Source organism: Castor canadensis, chromosome 1 (assembly GCF_047511655.1).
Source record: "Castor canadensis chromosome 1, mCasCan1.hap1v2, whole genome shotgun sequence".
Lineage (NCBI taxonomy): Eukaryota > Metazoa > Chordata > Mammalia > Rodentia > Castoridae > Castor > Castor canadensis.
The window spans coordinates 180,059,447-180,081,991 of NC_133386.1; the positions used below are offsets into that span (position 1 = coordinate 180,059,447).

Genomic DNA, 22,545 nt, shown 5'->3' on the forward strand with positions numbered 1-22,545 from the left:
CTTAATTTACAAATTCAAGCACTTTGGACTCCCTGATTATATAGGGGATAGCAGAAATTCTTATGCTTCTAAGCTAAGTTAAACCTTGAGCTGGTAACTGCCTCTACAGCCTATACTAAGGAACATGGGGCCTTCCAACCTCATGGACAGTGTACTCCCTTCTCTCCTCCAGGAAGACATTCATCAACTCTGTATAGCATATTGTTTTCAGAGCATCAACTTTTGTGCTCTGAGATAAAGCTGAGCCACCCAAGGGCAGGATCACCTTCCCACTGCTCTCTGGTTGGCTGAGCAATCTGGGGTCAGTGTTTTGGTGCTTACTTACTCCTGGAAGACAAAAGGTGGTAGACACAATTAAAATCAGTCACTGAAACCAAAAGTTGTTTCAAAACATTACTTTTGTTTCTGCCTGTACAGGTTATGGTTATCCTTGACAAAGTCACTGCCAAGGGTTGGGACTTAGAACTGAAGACTGTTTATGCAAGTTCATTATTGTTTTGATTTTGATTTTTTCTGGGGAAGTAATTGTAAACAGTTAAGTTCTCAAAAGCTGTGGTAGTACACATAAACACAGTGTTGCACTGAAATAAATCCCTCAGTAAGTAACCCAAGTGTCACCCTGCAGCAGAAGTGAAGCAAATGAAGGGCCCATAGTTCTGCCTGTGATGGAGGTGAACAAATCAGGACGCTCAGGTCTGTTCTGGTGTCAACTCTTGATGTGGTCTCCATTGCTGTAAGCCAGGAACTATTTACTGCACCCCGTCAGCTGTGAGGGGAACAGCACCTGTTGATGCTTAGCAGGCTGTGCTCAAGCTCTCCAAGAGAAAGGGGCCATGTAAATAGAAGGCACTGAGCCCTCAATGTTCAGGTTGTGATCCATTCTCAAAGGCTCAAACAACCAGGATTTCTTTTCATTTGGCAACTCTGGTCAAGCCAGAGCTCCCTTCTTTGAGAAACTCTTGCCATTGTCTGTTCTAAACAAAGACAGGAATATATCTGTAAAACACTAAAGTAGCCATGGGAAGAGCTATGACTTATTTTAGCACAGGTACCAATTAATAAGTTGACCTAAATCATGAAAAGGTGAAGCAGAACCCAACCCATCATGTCTTGCTTAAGAGGCCATTTTCCTCACATGATGTTGAAACATAGAGAAGTCCATAACACAGAGCTAAGGAATTCTTACATAGGTGACTTCTGATTTCTTCCTAGGCCAGAATGTTTTTTTCTGCCTTTTCGATTATGTTGGTAATAATAATCCTAGCTCACTCTTACACAGAACTTGCTAGTGCCAGTCCACACGTTGTTTACCAGTTGAGGCTCACAGTAGCACTGAGTGGCAGTTGTTGTCATCACCCTCACTTCATGAGTGAACCAAGGTACAAGGAGGTGAAATAAGGCCAAACAGTTGCCAAGTGACAGAGCCCATGGATGAAGTCTTACCAGTTTGGTCGAGGAACAGCAGTTTTCATTTCTTTCACTGTTGTTGTGTTCCTTCTCCTCTTGATCACACAAGCAAAATATTTAGCACAACAATCCGGTAACTCGTCCCTGCAATCCCTGCATTCGCTGTACTTCTAGCATTTGGGAGGTTGTGGCAGGAGGATCATGGGTTCAAGGCTAGCCTGGCTACATAGTGACATGATCTTAAAATTCAGCATGGTGAATGCTGTTTTCTAGGAAGAGAATGGAGACTACACATACGTGGAAAGAGTGAAGATACCCTTGGATCATGGGACCTTGTTAATTATGGAAGGAGCCACACAAGCTGACTGGCAGGTGAGGATGTGTGAGAGATATGGTTCATCAATAGAAATTTACTTTTTCTGGAGGCAGCTTCTTGACTCTTTGAGGAGTGTTAATTTCCAAGTAAACATGGTAAAAGCCAAAAAAACAAATTGCTTTAAGAATGAGCAAGAGACAATAAATTGATGTCATTTCCGAGGAGTTTTGAGACTACTGGCAGCAGCAGCAGCAGTGTTGGGTAGAACTTTCTGGAATGATAGAGGTATGCTGTATCTGAGCTGCCCAATGTAGGAGCCACTAGCTACCCATGACCATTAACCACTTAAGTGTGACTGGTGTGCTAAAGAAGTGAATGTTTTAATTAATATAAATTTAAATAACTTCAGGTATCTAGTAGTTAACATGGTGAGCTGCACAACTCCACAGCTAGGGTAGGCCATTTTTAGGCCAGACCATTTTTGAGGTTTGCATATTATTGTGCTGTTGTGCAAACCCTTAGCATGAGAGTGGAATTGCCTGCCTCTTCAGTTTCATCCAGTTACATTTTTCCTAGGGGATTTGGAAAAGTGGCAGGAATCTGAGAGGAAGAGTAGCAATCAGAAAAGATGAAGGTGCCTCGCTGCCAGGGGCTGGGGGGCTCACTGGATATTTCAGAGAGGAGAATGTTTTCCACAATACTTTAGAGAGCTTAGTTCTGCTCATTTAGACAGGGATAAATGGAAATATTTTCATATCTTCATAAATAAGTTGTAAATCACTTTATGCTAAAAATATATGTGTGTTTATGTCAGTTATTTATATTTTCATTTAGCATCGAGTGCCCAAGGAATACCACTCCAGAGAACCAAGAGTAAACCTGACCTTTCGGACCGTTTATCCAGACCCTAGAGGGGCACCCTGGTGATGAGAGATCTTTGCAGAGAAGCCTTAGTGAGTGCTGCATGCTGAATCACACCAACCAAACCCTCCACACTTCAAGGAGCTGCTCCAGCTGCTCTCCGAATTGGCTGTTTGGAGGATGGTGGCATTTGTTTCTCAGCTCCGAGTCCTATTAAAAGAGAACCACCAGCAGTTAACACTGGTAATATGTCTGCTGTGGGAACAGTTATTGAGAAGCACATCTAAAATCGAGCACTATCTTCGGGCAAATTAAAAACTACTATGGCTGTGCTCACAGATGATTTGGTCCATAAACTAGTTTTCTCCTACCCTCCCCCTTTTAATTTGAAGAAATACAAATGGCCTTGTGCCTCTGGGGAAAATCTACACGTGTTTGTTCTTTATGACGTTAGCAAAGTGGAGACATAAATATGCGTCAGTGACTCTGGAGCCTTCCTCAAGCAGACAGCTGCTGAAACCCAAACAGACGTGGCTTCACGGGGCTTTGTTGAAGCTTGTCTTGACTCCTTACCATCCTGGCTCCTGTATTATTGTAACGGAAAGCTGCATATTCAGGAGACACTGTGTTTAGCTGAGTCTCCCAGCCTGGCTATTCCCAGGACACACTCAGGCCTCCAAAAGAGGGAAGGCAGTGTGCTCTAGTGCACGCTCATAATGTCCCCTCAAAGGGAGGAATCACTGGAGAAGTAGCAGGCTGCAGCATTGGCTGAAGAGCGGCAAATGCCCCGTTAGTGACAGCTGTTCCACATAGATTAGTTTCCCCTGGAGAATTACTTGAGTCATTTAACCCCAAGCCAGATAGAAGCAGGAGCAATCCTGCAGGGAATAGACTTGATGACCTCATGCTTCTCCTCACCTGAGATTTTAGTAGCCCCATGACTAAGGCTGTCTTCTGACTCATTGTTCCCTTATACAAGAGTTCCTAGGGTTCAAGGGTCTGTGATGTCACCAAGGTTCCCAAAACAGAACAGAGTGACTGCCCCTTGTTGCATCATAAAAGCACATGTTTCTGTGACCTCTTGACTCAGGAGCAGTGTGCCAGATTAAACTCCAAACTAAAATAAAGAAAAACCGAGAGAAAGACAGTGAATTTAAGTGAAAGAAAGTAGCACATAAGAGTTTGAGTTTCTCTCTGTGCCCGTGGGGAAAATTTACAGTGCCTTCTTGGTTTTTAACCTGTTTCCATTCCATGCTATAAGAGTGATGAGCCCCATGATCATAGGAAAGTGCCAAAAGCTGTGCAGGCTCCTGCCAGTGCTCAACCTGGCCAGGCTTTGTCTTCCAAGGCTCTCTGGCACCTTGCATTGGAGCTTCAAAAAAAAAAAAAAAATGGCTAGAACCCTTCTGTAAGAAATGCTAAATGCTGTGTACAATTTGAGTATCAGACTAAGCCTTCCTGGAAAAAAGGTATGAATCACCATAAACCCTCTATTTAATTCCTAGTTGTCCTCCTATTAAAACCAACAAAACCTGGCCAGGGTAGACGGCCAGCTTTGGTGATGAGTTTGATGCATGACACCGAGAAGTTCCTCCTCCCTTGCTTGCAGATGAAAGGATTGGCAGATGGCTCCAAGTCCTCCTGTAACCCCCCTCTCTCTACTGTAGGGTCACAGTCTCTCCTTGCATTAGCTGTGCATTTGGTCTTTCACCACACCCCTGTCTGTGAGGAAAACAAATTTCTTCTCTCCATCACCTGGGTTTCTTGGTCAGAGCTGTAAATCGTAGTTTTTATTTCTCACTGTTACCATATGTCATGACTGCCATTTATTTCAATCACTGAGATAATGTCCTTTCTGAAATGTTAACTAGGTATTTGCCATAGAATGAAACTGCAGAATCTAGGCATGGACAGGAATTCCAGACCATGGCCAAAGACAGCCATGCTCATTGACTGCACCAACCTGTTGTTGTGTTTTCCTGGTCATAGAGCTTATCTAGGGACTGGGGTGAAGCTCTTTTTACTAACATTACATGTAAAGCAGAGGAAGCAAATGTAACAGCTGTAGCATGAAGAAAAACAGGTTTCGTTTTGTTGTTTAGCTGCCCATTTTTTGTGAGTTTCAGCAGACTGCAGACAGTGTCCTAGGAACTTTTATACACAATCTGTAGTTCTCCTACAGTGCTGCAAAAAAAAGAGATACCCTTCCCACCCTTCCAAGAGGTTAAGTGGTTTAATAGGACTTTTAGTGACAGAGCCAGATTTCAAACTCTGGGCTAATCCCTGAGTTTGTGTGCTTTTTGCTCTGCCTTGCTGAGTTGAGGTGGAGTCCTCTGCAGAGCATCCCTGGTAGCCTGAGCCGCAGGCCTTATCACCTGTTGGTCCCCTGCTTTCTTGTGAATCAGGGCAGGTGTCTGCATCTCATTTCTCCCTAACATGAGCAGAAACTGTCCTGCCAACTGGACTAGCCACTGGACTGGGGGGGCTCATTTTGGGGAGACACATTCTCAGCCAGACTTCCCAGTAAGTGTTTCCTGACCCTGTCCAAGCAGATACACCTTAAGACTTTCACAGATAGGTGAATTTTCCTCCTATGGTCTCTTTATCCTTCATTCTTTCTGTGAGCACATTTGGGAACTCTGATGCCCAAACTAAGGGATGAGACTTCTTCCTAATACTTTCCAACACTGCTACTGTAGACAGCAGACAGGTCAGGCTCTACACTAGAAATGTCAACAGCAGCTTGCCTCAAAGCACAAGTCAGCACTTAGCATCAGGTTATAACCCCAGTACTGAAAGCAGGTTCTATTTGACCCCCGTAGAGTAGACCACTATTAGCTGATGGTTCCTAAGAGTTGGGTCACAGCTAATGAACCTGCCCTGTCTTTGGGGCTTCCACTCCCTGTAGCCTCCTTGGCTCCATGACCCTCCTAGTTGGGGGCAGTGCAGCAGTCCCTGTGGTGTCATGCAACCTGGAAAGAGTTAAGAATGTCTTGCAGTGAACAGAATGCCCCCTTTGGAGGGTTTGGGAGAATATCCTGACAAATAATGGGTTCTTGCCTTGCTGGGAATATTTCTTCCTTGAGTTCTGGCAGCTTTTTCTTGGCTGCAGAATATCTAAGACCCACTTTGCCTTTTCTGGTCATAAACACTTGTAGTGTTGAATCTGAAGTCTTGATTACTTTATTTTTCTTAACGGTGCCTTTGAAAAAGTCAGTGTTTCCATAGTGATGCATTGTTTGTTTAAATCTTTACTTATACATGATTCCACCCACACCCTCCCCTCCCAGGAATTAGTTTACAACTGCTCTTTCCCCCGCCTCCCATTTTCTGTTTGGAAGAAACCCCCCATGAGACCCCTGTCAAATTTGTACTGCTGGAATCCATTCTTAGGTATGATTCCTGTGCCTGGGGTTGGTAGGCAAATGACTTTGATGTTTATTTATTAGAGTGGAGCACAGGCTAATGGTGCCTTTTCCAGTTAGTTTGGTAGTCATGCTCCTCCTGTTATAAAAGTCTTCCCCAGCCTGTGACCAGAGCCCCATGCTGGGCTGGGCTATTTGTTAAAACTGGGGGCAGGGCAGTGTTCTCTTACAGCCCCGGAAACGGTAAATCCGGCAGCCCCTTCATAGCCAGCACCACTGAAGAGTTTTCTCCACTTGGAGCTGGCAGGGGTGTGTTATGTGTGACATCGTTGTGAGGATGATTCTGTGCTATCACTCCCCCTCATGGGAACGGTGATGTCATACTCAACGCACGGACACTCCCTATTCTCATGTGGCCTTCAGGAGTATAATGTGTCACTGCTTAGGCAGGGCCCTTGAGGGGACCCCATGGCCTGGGCTCTGGGGGCAAATCCTGATGCCTGAAAGTGGGTAGAGGAGGGAGCTCAGAAAGTAGCTACGCTGCTGGGTGTACTGCATCGTCAGCCGAGTTACTCCTAAAAGCAGCTCCATGAATTGTTTATTTTTTGTAAACGCAGGAGGAAAAGTGAGGTGCCTAGATTTTTTGGATGCTGGGCTCCAGTGTCCAATTGGGGGTGGGGGAAGGGAGGAACGGAAGCGCCCTGGGCTGGAACACTGCGCTTTCTCGGCCTCTTCGGGAGCAGCCGCAGATGCGCGCGGGGCGGAAGCGGGAGGAAGTGGGCTGCGCGGGCGCCGGAGGGCTGGAGGGCTGCGTTATCCCGGTGCAATTAGCCGCCTACCCCAGGAAGGGCGTGGGCGCGCGTGACGATCTTGCCTCCACCGCCCTCTAGGATCCCGGCCCGTGTTCACAAACCCGTGACGACCTGCCACATGGGCCCCCTAGCCCCGGGAGGTGGGGGCTGCAAGAGGACAACCCTAAGCCTTGGTGTCCCAGAAGGCGATCTGGGCGCTCTGATGATCTAGGCTGAGCCGCCTTCCTGGGGTCTCCATCGGGTCCTCAGCCTCTGCCACCAGCTGTATAACTTTGGAATCGAATGGCCGATTCACCCTTGCAGGGGGCCATGCCCCCTCTTTGCCTGCAAGGACAGAACTCCCAGCCTCCACATAAGTCAGAAGAGAACCCCTGCAAAGCCCTTGTGCCTGAGCTTGACTGACCAGGCTGGCTTCTTAGCTCTGCTCTTCCCGAGTCATCTCCGACCAGTCAATTTTAAAGCCTCAGTTTCCTCAACTGTGAAGTGGACACAGAAGCAGCCTTCTCTCCCTGGTCTTGAAAATTTGACGTCATGCATGTCATGAACCCGACAGTAATGTGCTTAGTAATACAATTCTTTTAAGTGCAGCATTTCACGTGCCCTGCTAAGCCCCAACCTTAACCCCTGTGCTAATGGATGGCTCTGGGAGGCTGTCCTCCCCTCTTAGGCTCCCCTGGTGCCCAAGCCTATGATGCAGTCAAAGGTTGGGGGTGAAGAGCAGAAGCTTTCCAGAGGATGGGCAGAAGTTAAAAACTGCAGGAGTTGGGCCGATCATATTAAGATGGGCCTGCACTTAAGCCCTCCTGGGAAGTTCTTAGATCAAGCTGAAGCGAGCTCCCAGATGCCAAAGTGGCTTCGCCCTGATGTTCAGCTTACTCTTGGCAGCCCAGCCACATGCTCCCCAGGTAATTGGTCTCCTAATTCACAGTCCCTGGCAGGAGTCCAGAAGTCCACTGCCTCCTCCCCTTGAGGTCAGTTCTTGATGTCTCCCAACCCCGCAAGCAGGTCACCCACAACCAGACACAGGTCCACCCCCACCAGTCACATTGTTTGCTTGTGCTGGCTGGCCATTTCTAAACCCTGTACAGAACGCCTTGGCCTAGAAGATTAAACAAGATTGCCAGGCTGGAGTTCTGTTCAAGACCAGGGCTTTTATGTCCAGAGATTGTGTAACAGATGTGGTGGGAGACAGATAAAAGGAAGACACAGTCCCTTCCCTTACAGATGGGAGTAAACCAACGTGGCCTTTATTTTCTTTTGCAAAACTAGTTTTTTCTTCTTCCTACAAAACGGAGTATATATTTTTTCAAGAAATTAAAAAGAAATCATTTTGTAATTTTATAAGCCAGAGATGACAAGTTTTCACAATTTGTAGTACATATTTTCTACACATTTTTGAACTTAAAAGTTAGCCAGGCACCACTGGCTTACATCTATAATCCTTGCTATTCAGGAAGCAGAGATCAGGAAGATCGCAGTTCAAAGCCAGCCTGGGCAAATAGTTTGAGAGACCCTATGTCAAAATACCCAACACAAGAAGGGGCTGGTGGAGTGGCTCAAGTGGTAGAACAGCTGCCTAGCAAGCATGAAACCCTGAATTTTAACCCCATTTCCACCAAAAGACTAAAGTTACATCACTATAAATTAAAGTTTATAGTCTTATAGCCTGTTTCTACTTATGTTCATTGGTGCAGGACATTATTATTTTATAACATTGCTGAATGGCTGCATAGTGTTTTGTATACTTGTACTGTTTCATTGTGTTGGATATTTAGGTTGTTGTAGATACTGGGGTTCTGCTATTATGACTGTTCTGACTGGAAAATGATGAGAATTAAAGGTGGAAGGCAGGGTATTGGTGAAGCTGAAAGACCAGTATTTGGCTTCATTCGGGCCTCAATGCAAACAATAAAAAGAACAGGTAGCACTTTCATGGAGGCTGAGTATGTGCTAGGCACAGTGTGAAGTGCTTTACGTATATTTAGCACCTGGTTTACTAATCCTCACAGCAGCCCATGGACAAGGCACTATTTTTATCCCTGCTTTACAATGGAGGAAACCAAGTCACAGCTCCTCTGCTTATCAGTGGCATGGCTGTGTTCAGCTGTTCTGTAGCTAGATCTTAGAGCACATCTGTGACTGCTTCTCAGAATAAATTCCTAAAAGTGGGGTCACTGGCCCAGATCCCAAGGGCTATGCATATTTTAAAGACTTTGAATACATAATGCAAATGGCTTCTGAGAAAGTTGCTCCAGCTTATCCTCTTACCAACCGTGGTATTAAGAAATGCTTGCCATGTGTTGTATACCAGCTGTGTGCTGGGCCCCATACCCAGTTTTCTAGACCCTTCTCTGGGCCCTGGCACTGGGCCCAGAGAAAACAAGAACTCAGTACATTGCAGATAGTGTTAGTATTATTGCCGTTCTACTGAGAAAACAAGGTGCACAGTTGAACTGTTGAAGATGCCTCTGGCAGTACGAGGATGAAAGTAGAAGGAGGAGCTCTGACAATGTGCGCTGCAGGAGTTAGCAGAACATGCAGCATGTGTGGGGTGATGGTCAGGGACGGCTTCCTAGTGGAAGAGTCGCTGCAGAACAGGGAGGAGGACGCTTCAAAGTACCCACCACAAAGCTCATGAGCAGAGAAGGGCCCTGGTGGCTTGTGTGAGGATCACAGAGCTGGAGGAGATGCTGAGACAGGAAGATGGGCCTGGATCTGGCTGAGAGCCTGCCCGGGCAGGAGACTTGTCAGTGGGAGCCAGTGAGGGCTGGAAGGTGACTTTTAGGAAAGTACACTTATTAGGATGGAGTGGGGGACTGAACTGGAGGTAGGAAGACCTGAGGAGACGTGCAAGAGCCCAGAGTGAGTCACTTTGTGGCCTGGTGGGCACTTCTGGCCATGGTGAGGTGATGTTGGGCTTGTGGTGTCGTGAGAGCCCTCCTTCCCACGGAGCAAGGGAAAAGTAAGCTTCGTGCTGTGTGGGCAGGATATCAGTGCTATCCCTCAGAGCTGACTGGGGACTTGGGCTTGCATCCATGGCCAGTCAGACTTGTTGATCCTCCTTACCAAGGCAGTCTGCACAGCAGGCCAACCCTGCCTGCCAGCTCAGGACAATCACTGCCTCCCCGCAGAGACCTCTGGCAGGAGCGGAGGGAGAGGCTACAGGCCTGCTTCCAAAAGGTGGACACTGGCCTTTCCCAGGCAGCCCTCCCATGTGGGGCACACAGGAGCTGAGCAACATGTACTCTTGTCTATGGGCCACAGGTCTGGGAGTAGGTAGGGGAGAGCAGATTCCCCATACCCCCAACACAGCTTCTTCTCCCCAGGTCCTCTGTCAGATTACAGTAATTTTCCTTGTCCCCTATCTCCTGGGAAAGAGTGAGGGAGGCTGGGAGAGGAGTGGATGGCGCCTTTCCAGTGTTCTTCTCTCCTGAGAATAGAGTGTTCCTTTCCTCAGTGCAGTGTAAGGTAGCAGTTAGGTCCTCCTTGTCCCCCTCCACCGCACTGTCCCCAGACCCCAATCCAAGAAGCTTTGGAGAAAAAGCTGCCAGCAGCCCACCAGGCAGGGCAGTGCTGGGGTAGAAGGGCTATTGTCCAATAGACCTGGTTTGAGTCCCAGCTCCTGCTCTTATGCTGCATGGCCTTTGGCAAATTCCTTAGCCTGAGTATTTCCACCTATAAACCTGGGTTCTTACAAGAAAGGAGTGAGACAGTATCTGTCCTGGGACCTGCATTTCTTCTTATGAACCAGTGTGAAGATGTATAGGAAAGACCACCCCCTCCCCACATGTACACACCTGGGCTGGGTGAGCAGGGCTGTGGAGCTTCTGGAACACCTTCTCTGTGGCTAGGTCTAGAACAGACTACGACCCGGGACAAATGAGACCAGGGTGGCATTTGTTGGGGGAGGTCATTGTGGAGGTGGGTAGAGGGTATGAGATACCTGAATCTGGGGAGTTCCCACAGGGAAAGGCAGTGATAGGCAGAGAAGGAACAGTCCTGTGAAGAAGGCAGACTGAGAACATTCTGGCACAGCAGCTAAACACAGTGACCAACTCCCACCCCCTCCCCACTGCCAATCTGCTCATCTATAGACTGGATTCTTCCTGCTCTAGCTGGGTAGCCACACAGGACAACAGCTGGCAAGACAGTTACTGGCTAAAGATAAAGACAGCAAGAAATCAAGCCTGAGTCCCGGCAGCAGGGGACCATCTGGGTCTTCTGTCTCAGGTCCCTAGGCAAAGCCTTCTGCTGCCCTTGGTCTCCATCTTCCCGTCTGTACAATGTAGGGCATGAACTAATTTTACAAGTTTTTAAATCTTTTTTGACTATAACTCACGGTTTAAAAAGAAAAAGTTTACATTCACACAAGCCATAACTTAAACCAAAGCTTCACGACACAGTATGACGTTACTCTGAGGTTTTGTGTTCTATTGTATATGATTTTACAAATGCTAGTCGTGGTCCCTAAATTGATTGTGTGGCCCATTGCTGAGCCCCATCCCATGCACTCCATGGTCTAGAAACTGCTTCCCAGCTCCCCTGAAAAGTCACTTTCTGCTCCAGCAGCCTGTAGTTCTCTTCTGTTTCCTGTGATGTCATGATCCCGTCAGCTGAGCCTTTATGGTTTCCTTCCTTGCTCTTCAGATAGTGGTTTCCAACCTCAGAGGCTGGGGCTGGGGGCTGAAATTGTGGTCATCAGTCTGAGTTGCTGGAAGTGTGCTGCCCTCAGAGCCCCAGGTTCATGGTGTGAGGTCCCCAAGGCCATGGCTCATTGCTGCTTGTCTGTCTCAATGGGCTCCCTGCCTTCTGCTGTCACTGTGGGAAATCAGGAGTGGGCTTGGATGTCATCCACATACCCCTTTGTCAGGACTACCTCAAGACTGTATGATGGCACTAGCAGATGCCCATTCTCACCTTGGAAAAGTTGTTGGCAAGTGGAGCCTGGCTATCAGTTGGAATTCCAGAGCCTTCCCTAGGCTGTCAGGTACTTCTTCCATTGACCTCCTCCCTGGCAGGTCCAGGTTTCACCATGTGGGAGGTCCCCTTGGGTGAGAAAAACTTTAGAACTGAGACATGGGTTCAAATTCTAGCTCCACCTATGGCTGGCTGTGTGGCCTCGGCAAAGTTCCTCCCATCTCTGAGCCTGTCTGCTCAACAAAAGATGGTTGGTAACCATCCTCATCTTGGAGGGTAAACGTCAGGGTGACATGATGATGATGCACAGTGGTTGCATTGGTGCCAAGCCTGGGGCACATGCTCAGGAAAACATTCCTTCAACTCCCCTCCCTGTGTATCCCTCCAAGGGAATAGTTGGAGCAATGGCAGCTGCTGTTGCTTGAAGAAAGGAGAGATACCCTCTATAGGTGGGGTAGCATCAGGGAGAAGCTGTCTCTTGTTGGGAGTGACACTCCCCAACACATTCTTAAAGTGCAGAGACCAGACACAGCTGGCACCTGTGGTGTCCACAGGCAACTGAGGAGGAACACAGGCAGAGCTGGAGGAGGAGGGAAGCTTTAGACCCCAGGGCTGGGCCAGTAGCAATTTACAAGACTGAAGGGCCAGCCTTAGAACACCACGTGACAAGGCTTCTTGGAATCCACTAAAATATTCATCGTCCATAAGGGCCTAAGTCTTACCCCAGTGTGTTCTCACAGACCAGCTAATCTGATCCTCATAATCCCCCCCACCTCCTGAGAAGGATGGGGCAGGCATAGACTTCCTAATCCCAGGGTGGTGAAAAGAACTTTCTAGCGAGTACCAGAACAAGGGCTTCTGGGCTGGCAGTGTGGAGCCACTGATGTTGATGACTGAGGCCACATAAAAGTCGGCTTTGTGGGTGTCTGTAATGCCCACAGCACCTTCTTTTTGGAAACCCTCCTCCCCCACCGGGGTACATTACTGCAAGGTAAATTTGAACTAAGCTAGAAACTGCTGCAGGGTGAGGGCACAGCTGTCATTGGCTCGTTCACGGTCTCCTAATTCAGTAGCCATACCTTTGTTCACATCAACTCTTGACAGCTGCAGGACCTGGAGCTCCAAGAGCCCAGTGACTTGCCAAGGCCACACAGAGTCAACAGCAGAGGCCCTTTGTAAGGCTGCCCTGTGTGGGGAACTTGGCCCTGTCTTTGTAGTTCTGGTTCCAGCTGCCCTCTGCTCTGGTTGCTGACAACGGGAAGCCATTCCTTCCCCTCTGGTCCCTCCCCTTCCTTGCCCTCCTCTTCATTCCCTTCAATGAGGTCTTGCTATGTTGCCCAAGCCAGGCCAAACTCTTGGGCTGGAGCGATCCTTCCATCTTGCCTTAGTACTTTCACCTGGGAACATAAGAATGTTGCTGGGGCTTTATGGAATTTGTGGTTCTGGCTCATGGTTCAGTAGAGGCAGAGAAATGCCTCAGGATCCAAGGCTGCAAGCCCAGGCTTCATGCTTACTAGCTGAGGGATGCCACTGGACTTCAGTTTCCCCATCCATATATGAGGTGGCAGTGTCAGGTGGACCTGTTCATAGAACCTGCCTTCCCAGGCAGCAAAGCTCAGGGTAAAGTTCAGGACTGGGTTCCATCCTAACTCTTTGCTGTGTGATCTTGTGATCTTCCTTTCTGGGCTTCTCTGTGTTCATCTCAAAAGCTCATGACAAGGTACTTGCTTTTCTGAGGTCACAAAGGAGAAACTACTTTGCAAGGGTCATGGATCGTTTAGGATCTGATTTTCTGCCACATAGTGATTCTCACACTGGTATTCCCAGAATGGGAACATTCAGGTCTGCAAGAAGCCTGAGGGGAGGACTGAGTCCTGGGTGCTGGGCTGAGGGAACTGTGCTTGGAAGCGGCCCTTGACTAGGAGATGAACTCCTGTTCCCCCCGCAAACACATCCAGGCCCACAGGCTGGGAATAATTCTCAGGAGGTTCCCCTGGGCTCTGTTCCCTCAGAGTCCCAAGAATTTTCCTGCATGCCCCCCCCACCAGCTTGGTGTCCCTTCCCTAGGACTCATCCAGTGGGGGCAGCCATTCATGACAGCCCTGCAGCCTGCCTGCCAGCAGCTGGTATCCTGTTGCCCCATGGACAGTGAGGCCCAGCTTATAGCAGCCTGAAAAGGGGTGGGGGGAGACCATGGCTGGGGCCTCCCTGACTTCTCTCCTCTTTCCCTGTCTCTCTTACTCTCTTTTTCCCTCTCTCCTGGCTTGCTCTATTGCTGCACACTGACACCCCCCCTTGGAGCTTGCTTGGGGGTCGTCATGGCAACCCTCCAGCAAAATTATCAAAACACTTTATGCTCACAATTGTTCTAGACAAAGTGCTAATTCTGAGTGAAGAGAAGCAGTTGGTGGGATGCTTTGTGCTGAGGGCAGCTGCTGGGTGGAGTGGGCACCATTGAGAGCTGAGAGTGGGGCCAGGAGGACCACAGAAAAGAGCTGTCATTCACCTACAGAGGTGCTGTGTTTGTTGCTGTCCCTTTCCCTCCCCTTCTTTCTCTCTCTCTCCCTCTCTGTCTCTTTCTGTCTCTCTGTCACACACACACACACACACACACACACACACACACACACACACACACACGAGCACACAATGCACCCAAATGCAGACTGACCTGAATAGCACTGTCTGGAGTGACCATCATTCCTCTGAGACCCACTCTAGGGAGATTTCTGGGTGAGGCAGTAGGGGATGCCCACTGGCCAAGGCTCTGACTGGGAGCAGGCTGTGCCAGGGTAGCAGTGTAGCTGCAGGAAGGATGTGACTTTCTTACCTAGTCCCAGGAAAATGCAGAGGAAGACCTATGAACCAAGCCACCCCAACCTGGTTCTTCCCACTGCCACGTATGTCTGCCAGGGCTCTGGACTCTTACATCCACAACCCACATCTCGCTCCCATCCCACCCAGGCCCACGGTACAGAAGGCCCCTTGGCAGCCCAGCCTGCTGGTAACTGAAGAACTGGTGGGTGCCTTTATGAACTGGTTCTGCCCTGAAGCCAAAATGTGGGTGGGGATGGTGGAGAGGTAGTGACACAAGCTCCTCCCAGATCTGTTGCCATCTTCCTGCCCCATCTGCTCCCTTGCAGCAGCCATAGCCAAGTTGCTCACCACTCTCTGGCCCAAGGGGAAGCATCTTCTGAGGTGGTCCCCTCATCCCTGCATCCCCCGAGGATTCTAGAATGTCAGAGCTTGAGGGGCCCAGCGATTCCCAGTCTGGCTTTCCCGTTTCACAGATAGGGAAACTGCAGCTCAGATATGGAAGCAATGGGTTCAAGGCCATAGAGCAATAGGTGGTGGAGCCATGCCACAGCCTGGGCCTCTGACTTCTGGTCCAGTGCTGTTCCCAGCAGCATGGAGATAACTGGCAGGGGTGCAGGGGGAGCATTGAGCACCAATTTCTGAGTTGGGCTGACGTGGTTGAGTTCAGCTTTGGAACTTAGCACTTTGGGTGACCCTGGTAAACCACCATCACCCATGTCTTCTTCTGTGAAATGGGTACAGCACCAGGATCCCCGCAGAGGACCCAGGGAGGATGATTTAGATGAGGCAGGATGTGCAAAGCAGAGCTGGCACAGTGCCAGGCACATCATGGGTACTCAGCAGATGATATTTCTGTGACCCTCTGTGGATCTAGGATTGTAGCCCTGCTGAGAAGATGACTGTCTTGCATTCCCAGGGTGGCCAGGTGAGGAGGTCATGTATCCTGCTAAGAAAGTAGACATTGGCCTCTCTTAGCACTCCCAGCCTCTGCAAACTCAGCCAGCCCAGGGGACAACAGGAGCCAAGACTGGAGGACAGGGCAGTCCCAATGCCCAACCCCAGGTGTGCCTTCTCTCTGCATACTGTAGAGAAAAGGCCATAGCCCTTTGGCCTTTGGAGGAAGGATAGATAACGGTGGGGTCTGCTGAAAGAGTGGTTCATGTCCCTAGAGGCTCCCTACGGCCACGTTTGGGCATGCCCATTAACACCCACTTCTGCCCTGGAGACATGATTTCCAGAGCTCAGCATGGCTGGGGTCTGGCTTCCTTTTTTAAACTGTGAGTCAGGCAGGGAGGTGTAGGCCACCAACCCCCCAGCTGCCCTCTGGAGGAGGAGAATCTTGGCGCCTTTCCCTGACATCCCCATGAAGTTGGGGGGCTGGGAAGGTTTGGGTGTGAGATCATGGGAAAAAAAGGAATTTGGACTTCATGCTGAAGACATGCTGGGCACTGTGCAAAGTGCTGCCCACTCTTTTGGCTACGAGGGACATTACACTTTCCAGGTATGAAGCAGAGACTTAAAGTGTGACCTGTTCATCCATGGTCACAGAACAAGTCAGTGGAAGAAAGCAGATTAGAATAGGTGTGTGTCCTCCTAACCTGACAGAGGCCCTTGGCTGGCTTTTGGGGGCTCCAGAGGGTAGGGGTCAGAAAGCACAAAAAGGCCACTAGGATGGGGGCAGCCCTGGAGACATCCTGAGGCTGGAAGGGTCAGCAGGACAGGAGACTCTAAGCAGAGTGGGAGCTCAGATTCCTACTTCCCTTCCCCTCTTGCCTTGCGCCGCCCCCCCCCCCCCCCGCCCCAAGGGCTGGGAATGGAACCCAGGGCCTCACACATCCTCCTCACTACTCTTCCTAGAAGCCCCTATGAGAGGCCCCAGGCAATGGAGAATGATCTCATGGCTAATTTGGGCCCCTTGCAGTGAAGCACACAACCTCTCAGGGTTGGGGAGCCTTCCATCAGGAGAGTGGAGAAGGGCACTTCACAAACTGGCCTGGGAATTTGGAGCCTGGGGAAGTATGTGTTGGAAAGGAAGCCCCGATGGTGATGGTGTGGTCCCCTGCTGGCCTGCCAGGAGCCACAGAGCAGGGCAAACATGGTGGCTGTCCACTTTATAGGGACCCATGAACGCTTCTGTATGTCAGCTCTGTCCTGGGTGCTAGAGGAACACAGTGGTCAATGCTGACAGTCTAATGGGGAAGACAGCCAACACAGAAATCAACAAACAAAAGTGAAGACCTTTTAGATAGTGATAGAAGCATATGAAGACAAAGAGGATAGTGTGAGGGAGGGGCAGCCTTAAGTCGGGAGGCCAAGGAAGGCTTTACATGGTGCTGAGGAAGGAACACTGGAGCCCAGATCTCTGCGGGCAGACAGGCAAGTGGCTTGTTCAAGGCCACATAGTTCTGATAGAGACAGCCTAGGACATACCTCAGGACATTCTAAAGGCTTCTCCCTCCTATAAGCACCCTTCTCTTGGATTCTGACATGTTCATGGTTTCTCTCCTACTATGTTTAACAGTGCTTCTCTGAGTTGGTCACTATCTCACCCCTACCTCCTCCACAGTGTAGGCTGTCCCAGCCTCCTCCCTCGAGAAGGCAGATCTTTACTCAGTCCCCCAGTATTGACCACCATCTGTATCCTGATGACCCCTAAAGTTCCACTCCAACCTGCAGCTCTCCCCTGAGTTTCAGTGGCCCACTTGACATCACTTGCACATCTCAAGGTTCTCTTAGGACAATGCTAAGTTGATATAATAAAAAGTCCCCAAATTACATTTCTAATATTCAGTTGATCTCTCATAGTTTCAAGAGAAGTATTTCAAGTTGGTAGATAGCTCAGTTCTGCATGGTCATTCAGGAACCAGATTAATGTGCACTGCTGTCTTTAACATGAAGCTTACAAGGTCTCTTCATTATGGCTCTTCTATCAGCTTGAGGGGAAAGCCACAGAAGTAAGGGCAAGCATTTCTCTTGTGAAGATGAAGCAGAAGCCACACATAATATTTCTTCCCACATTTCACACAATGGAGTCAGTGGGGACAGTTAGGGAATGAGACCCAGCTGCACAAAGTCCATTATCTAGAATGGTGGAGGGGAGCTTCATAGAGTGGGAGTGGCCCCTTGTCCTGTGTCTCCTTAGCCTTTGGCTTTGCCTTTGGAGAAATTCTATCCTGTTTATCATTTGGCTTTGCCTTTGGAGAAATTCTATCCTGTTTATCATTTGGTGGTCCACAATCACAAAGCAGGGTGTTGAGGGCCTGTCCTTTCTGGATGCTGACTTGAGTTTGAACATTCATGGGTTTTTGCAATCCAGTCATTTAATTTTGTTGGTGATGACAATTGTTCCACAAACCTAGTGTGCTTCAAGTCTGTCTGGTTCTAGTCAGTTCTGTGGTCTAATGACCACACGCAAAACTCCTTTCCTGACAGAGTTATTGTCTGCCTTCCTTGTCCATCCCACCACTTTCTTGCTATTTTACATGGTTGCCCTAAGGCGATTTTTTTCTTGGCTTAATGTTTGGTCCAATACACAGGCTTTGAGAGAAGTTCTAAGCCACGGAACCACAGTCTGACTTCCTGGTCTTGGACACCAGTTTTCTGGATTCTATTTCTGGCCATCTCTTCTTGCAAACTAGCCAATCTCTTTCTTGTAATATCTTGCTAAAAGCAGTATCAAGTAGTCAACACATGCAAACGTTTTTGGCTCTTTCCAACTATCTTTCTAGAATTATAGGCTCAGTAGGCCATGTGGTCTGTCTTTCAAATTATCACAGGTGATAGTTGCAATAAGTACTTTGTCCCTTATAAGAAAGATCTAGCTTTCATTCTCAGTATGCATTCTATTGCTGCTCACACTCTGTTGGCCAAGCCAATGCAACAGATTTGGGGTGTTTCATTCATGGCCACTTCCCACTCCTGGTACCAGTATCGATGTTAGATTGATTTATTGCTATGCTGCTGTTAAAAGGAGCTGGTTTTAATATTATGTTAGATTGATTTATTGCTATGCTGCTGTTAAAAGGAGCTGGTTTTAATATTATGGAAACTGATTTTTCTCTCATGTAGTAATTCTGTTATAAGCATTTCAGGCCCCACCCAGGAGGGTAGTGAGTTTTGATGGATAGCCAGCTTACTGCCCAGTGGCCCTCCCCCCTCCAATCACTTTGGCAAGGTGTCTCCCTGTCAAACACTGGACACATCTAACAGTTGCTCAAGCCAAATACATAGAAGTCAGCCTTGATCTGATGCCCTGCCCCCACTGGCCCCACACCTCATCTTCAGACAAATCTCAAATCTGACCATCTCCTTACATCTCCATTTCCTCCACCCTAATCCAAGTGTTCAGGATTCTGAATCAGAGGGCCTGTGATAATCATCCCAGTGAGTCTCTGTTCTTCCCTGGCTTCTCTCCATGCAACAGCCAGAGTGAGTTTTGAAAAACATAAATTGGAGGATGTAGCACCCCTGCTCAATACCCTTCAATGCCTTACTAATGCCCTCCTAATAAACTTCTAGTTCCAGAGCATGGCCTTAAGGCCTTAAGTGACTGTCCCTACTTCTCACCCCCACTGCTTTACACCATGGGCTTCCCTGTGTTCACTGACCACACCAAACTCATTCTTGCCTTTGTGCTTTGTACCAGGAGTCCCTCTTCCCTCTTTGTTACATGGCTGGCCCCTTCTTCACCCTCCACTAGCCGGACCACTGAGGGCTCAGGAGTCATGTTGCCTGGGTTTGACTCTCACTGTGAGACTTTGGAACAAGTTGCTTAGCTTCTCTGTGCCTTGGTTTTTCCCACTGTAAATAATAATAACAGCTTTTTTTTTTTTTTTTTACTCAGGGTTGTTGAGAAGATCAAATAAAATAGCGAACATTTGCATTAAATGAGTTGATTCATAAATATTAGGTACTTAGTGGTGCTCATATTGTCCTTCAGGCATCAGCTAAATGCTACCCATTCTGAGAAGCCTCTCCAGGTGAGGGGCTCAGCACACCTCTCCCTCTGCATCCCTATCATACCACCCCACTCTATTCTCACCACAGGGCATGCTCTTGTTTATGGGTGCCCACCCCCAGAGTACAGCTTTCTTGTTTACTTCTGAGCCAGCACACAGTAGATAGGAAGGAGTGGAGGGCAAATCCTAGCATTTCCCTTACCTGAGGTCCCCTGAGCCCTGTTCAATAAAGGGCTCACAAAGATTCCCCTAGGGGCCAGGGCACTGGGCACGGGCATTCACTGCCCTGTGGATCTGCTCTTACAGGGTCTAAAGGCACTGATGGGTTTTGGCTGCCTGATGTTACCCTAGCTGGGGGCAGTAAGATCACAGACTCTGGAGAGCACCCCACTTGGTTCCATCAGTTACTTGTGGATTAGTTGGTTACCCCGCTGGGCCTCTCTCATGTAAAATTGAAAGAGTACTAATTATGTCACGGGGTTGTTTTGAGGGCGGAGGAGGATAATGTATGTAGAACGAAGCTTGCTGGCTGGCTCGGAGGAAAGCTCTCCAGATGGTAGCTATTATTATTGTTGTTGTTAGTGCCATACCCAAGTGCCATTCTTTAGTGCATGAATGGGGGTGCCCAAAGGACTTGCAGGTGGGGGAAGAGTAGGAGACAGAGAAGACATCTAGGGGGAAAAAAAAGAACCAGAATGGAATAACGGGGTGTGTTTGTGTTCGTGCGTGCATGCGCGCGCCTGGGGAGGCGGGTAGCAAAGATTCAGAGAAACCTGCCCCTTTCTCTGAGCTCCGCTCTGGGGAGACGAGCGCCCCAATTCTCCAGGCCGCCAGGCGAACCGGGAGCTGCTTTGCGCCCGGAGCGTCTGGCGCAGAACCCTCCGCGGCACAGCCAGCACCTGGAGTGGGAGCATCTGGTATTAGGGGACCTGGAAAGGGGACCTGTACCCCCGCGGCCGCTCGAGTTGCTGCAGATTTGGGGAGGGGAGGGTCCCAGAACCGACAGTGCCAGCCCCGTCCTGCCCATCCAAGGACTCTTGTTCTGCGCACGGTTCGGCCGGGCCGCGTGCTACGGCACTTGGGATTCTCCCGGAACCCCGCGGGCGGGGCCTGCCTTCCGGAGCCGGGTTGGCAGGGGGCGGGCGGGAGGCGCCGGGGAAGGGGCCGTTACTTTCCCAGAGTGGCGGGGCGACGTCAGGCGGAAGGGCGCGGGGCGCGCACGCTTTAAATGGCATTCGCTGTCATCCGAGCTCGCAGCCGTGTGGGCAGGAGCGGGCTATATAAGCCGCTAGCCCGGCCGCCGCGGGGCAGAAGGCGACAGCAGCGGCGGCGAGCGCCTCGGAGAGCAGCAAAGCAGCACACCCGGAGCCCCGCGCCCCGCGACGGGCCCGCACGCCCGCTCTTCCGAGGAGCGCCGGCCCGGGCCCGCGAGGGCCGCCGCCACCCCGCAGCAGATTTGGATCCCCCGCCCGGCGAGCCCCAGGCTGCTGCCTCCCGGGGGGGCCCGGTGCAGCGGCCACCCCCGGAGAGCCCCAGCGCCCCACCGCCCGGCCCCGCAGACGCCGGCGGCGCCATGGCGGCCGCCAAGCCCGGCGAGCTCATGGGCATCTGCTCCAGCTACCAGGCGGTGATGCCGCACTTCGTGTGCTTGGCCGACGAGTTCCCGCAGCCCGTGCGGCCAGCCAAGCTGTCCAAGGGCAAGGGCCGGCTGCGGCGGCCGCGCCAGTCCCGTTTCAAGACGCAGCCGGTGACCTTCGACGAGATCCAGGAGGTGGAGGAGGAAGGGGTGTCCCCCATGGAGGAGGAAAAGGCTAAGAAGTCATTCCTGCAGAGCCTGGAGTGTCTGCGCCGCAGCACGCAGAGCCTGTCGCTGCAGAGGGAGCAGCTCAGCAGCTGCAAACTGAGGAACAGCCTGGACTCCAGCGACTCCGACTCGGCCCTGTGAGGGGCGCTACCCGCAGGGGGACTCGCGCGCCCCCTCGGCTCGCCGGGGAACCAGCGGGCGCACCCGGTGAGGACCCGCGCCCGGGGGACCGCTGAGGACCGGGGATCGCCGCCCCTCGCGCGCTTGGACTCCTTCCCGGCTGAGAACTGCTGGGTGCGCCCTTGGTTGCGCTTGCCCTGGCCTCGAGCGCGCTCGGGGACTCCAGGGAGGGGGGCTGCTTTCTTTGCCCTTGTAAATGTTTATTTTTTAACTCTTCCCAGTACGAACTCTGCTGTGAGTGTGTGCAGGAGGCCTCCCGCGCTGAGTTGGCCGGGTGTCGCCAAGAATCGCCTCTCCATGCCCTTTTCTGATGGTTTGCAACTCCGATTTTGCACACCGCTCCACCGTACCCCCCAGCGCACCCCCGTTTACACTCACGCCAGCACACTCTCGCTGAACACTTTTACAATTGTCAGGGCGGGCTGATGGGACTTGGGGCACAGCGAGGCTGCTGTTGCGACCGGAGGATTGATATTTATTTTTGCATTGCAATAGTTGAAGGCGTTTATTTAACGATCTTTTTACCTGGATATGTCTGTGAGGCTCTCGAATGGAGACAAATAAAGTCAATATATTTGCACAGTGCATTTCTCTAGGCTTTTGACTTCTTGAACCTTCGGGGCCTGGGCTTGCAAGACTGGGAGGCAGGGGAGGAGATAATGGGATGGGGGAAACCCAAGTGGAGGCGACTCCACAAACTTAGGTCACCAGAAGACACCCCGATGCGCAGTCCACTACTTTCCTCCCCAAATGGGTCCACACCCTGCCCAGAGCGCTCCTGGTCTAATGGAGTGAAGCCACTGGCAAGGAGAAGGAGGCCCTGCAAGGATGGAGAATGCCCTCTTCCATGTCGTTGACTTCTCAAGAGAGACCGGTCAGGTCCTTGCTCCGCATCTAGCGCAGACCTCCCGCTGCACCCTTTGGAGGCGGCGTGTGGTGTGTGTGTGTGTGTGTGTGTGTGTGTTGGGGGTGGAGAGGGCGCTCGGAAAGATGCCGGAGCCAACGATGGTAAAGTCGGCGGGGATATTTGGGCGGTGGGACCCGAGGGAGGGAAGAGTGTGGGCGCGCACTCCGTAGCAGGCAGGTGAGGTACTCGTGGACCCAGTGC

The 22,545-nt window shown here is 50.4% G+C and overlaps 2 protein-coding genes across 4 annotated transcripts in view; both read left to right on the forward strand.

Moving 5' to 3' along the window:
• Alkbh3 (alkB homolog 3, alpha-ketoglutarate dependent dioxygenase) overlaps positions 1–3,012 on the forward strand; it is a 34,531-nt gene extending 31,519 nt beyond the window's left edge. For all 3 annotated transcript variants that reach the window (XM_020181625.2, XM_074044649.1, XM_074044648.1), the window contains exons 9-10: positions 1,681–1,779; positions 2,558–3,012. In XM_020181625.2, coding sequence (XP_020037214.1) covers positions 1,681–1,779; positions 2,558–2,650 — 192 coding nt within the window. In that variant the 3' untranslated portion in view covers positions 2,651–3,012. The remainder of the gene's footprint in view (positions 1–1,680; positions 1,780–2,557) is intronic.
• Positions 3,013–20,630: 17,618 nt separating this feature from the next.
• On the forward strand, positions 20,631–22,022 carry C1H11orf96 (chromosome 1 C11orf96 homolog). Its single transcript, XM_020181627.2, has one exon. The coding sequence runs from the start codon at positions 20,682–20,684 to the stop codon at positions 21,396–21,398; it is 717 nt and encodes a 238-aa protein (XP_020037216.1). The 5' UTR covers positions 20,631–20,681; the 3' UTR covers positions 21,399–22,022.
• The last annotated feature ends 523 nt before the right edge of the window (positions 22,023–22,545 follow it).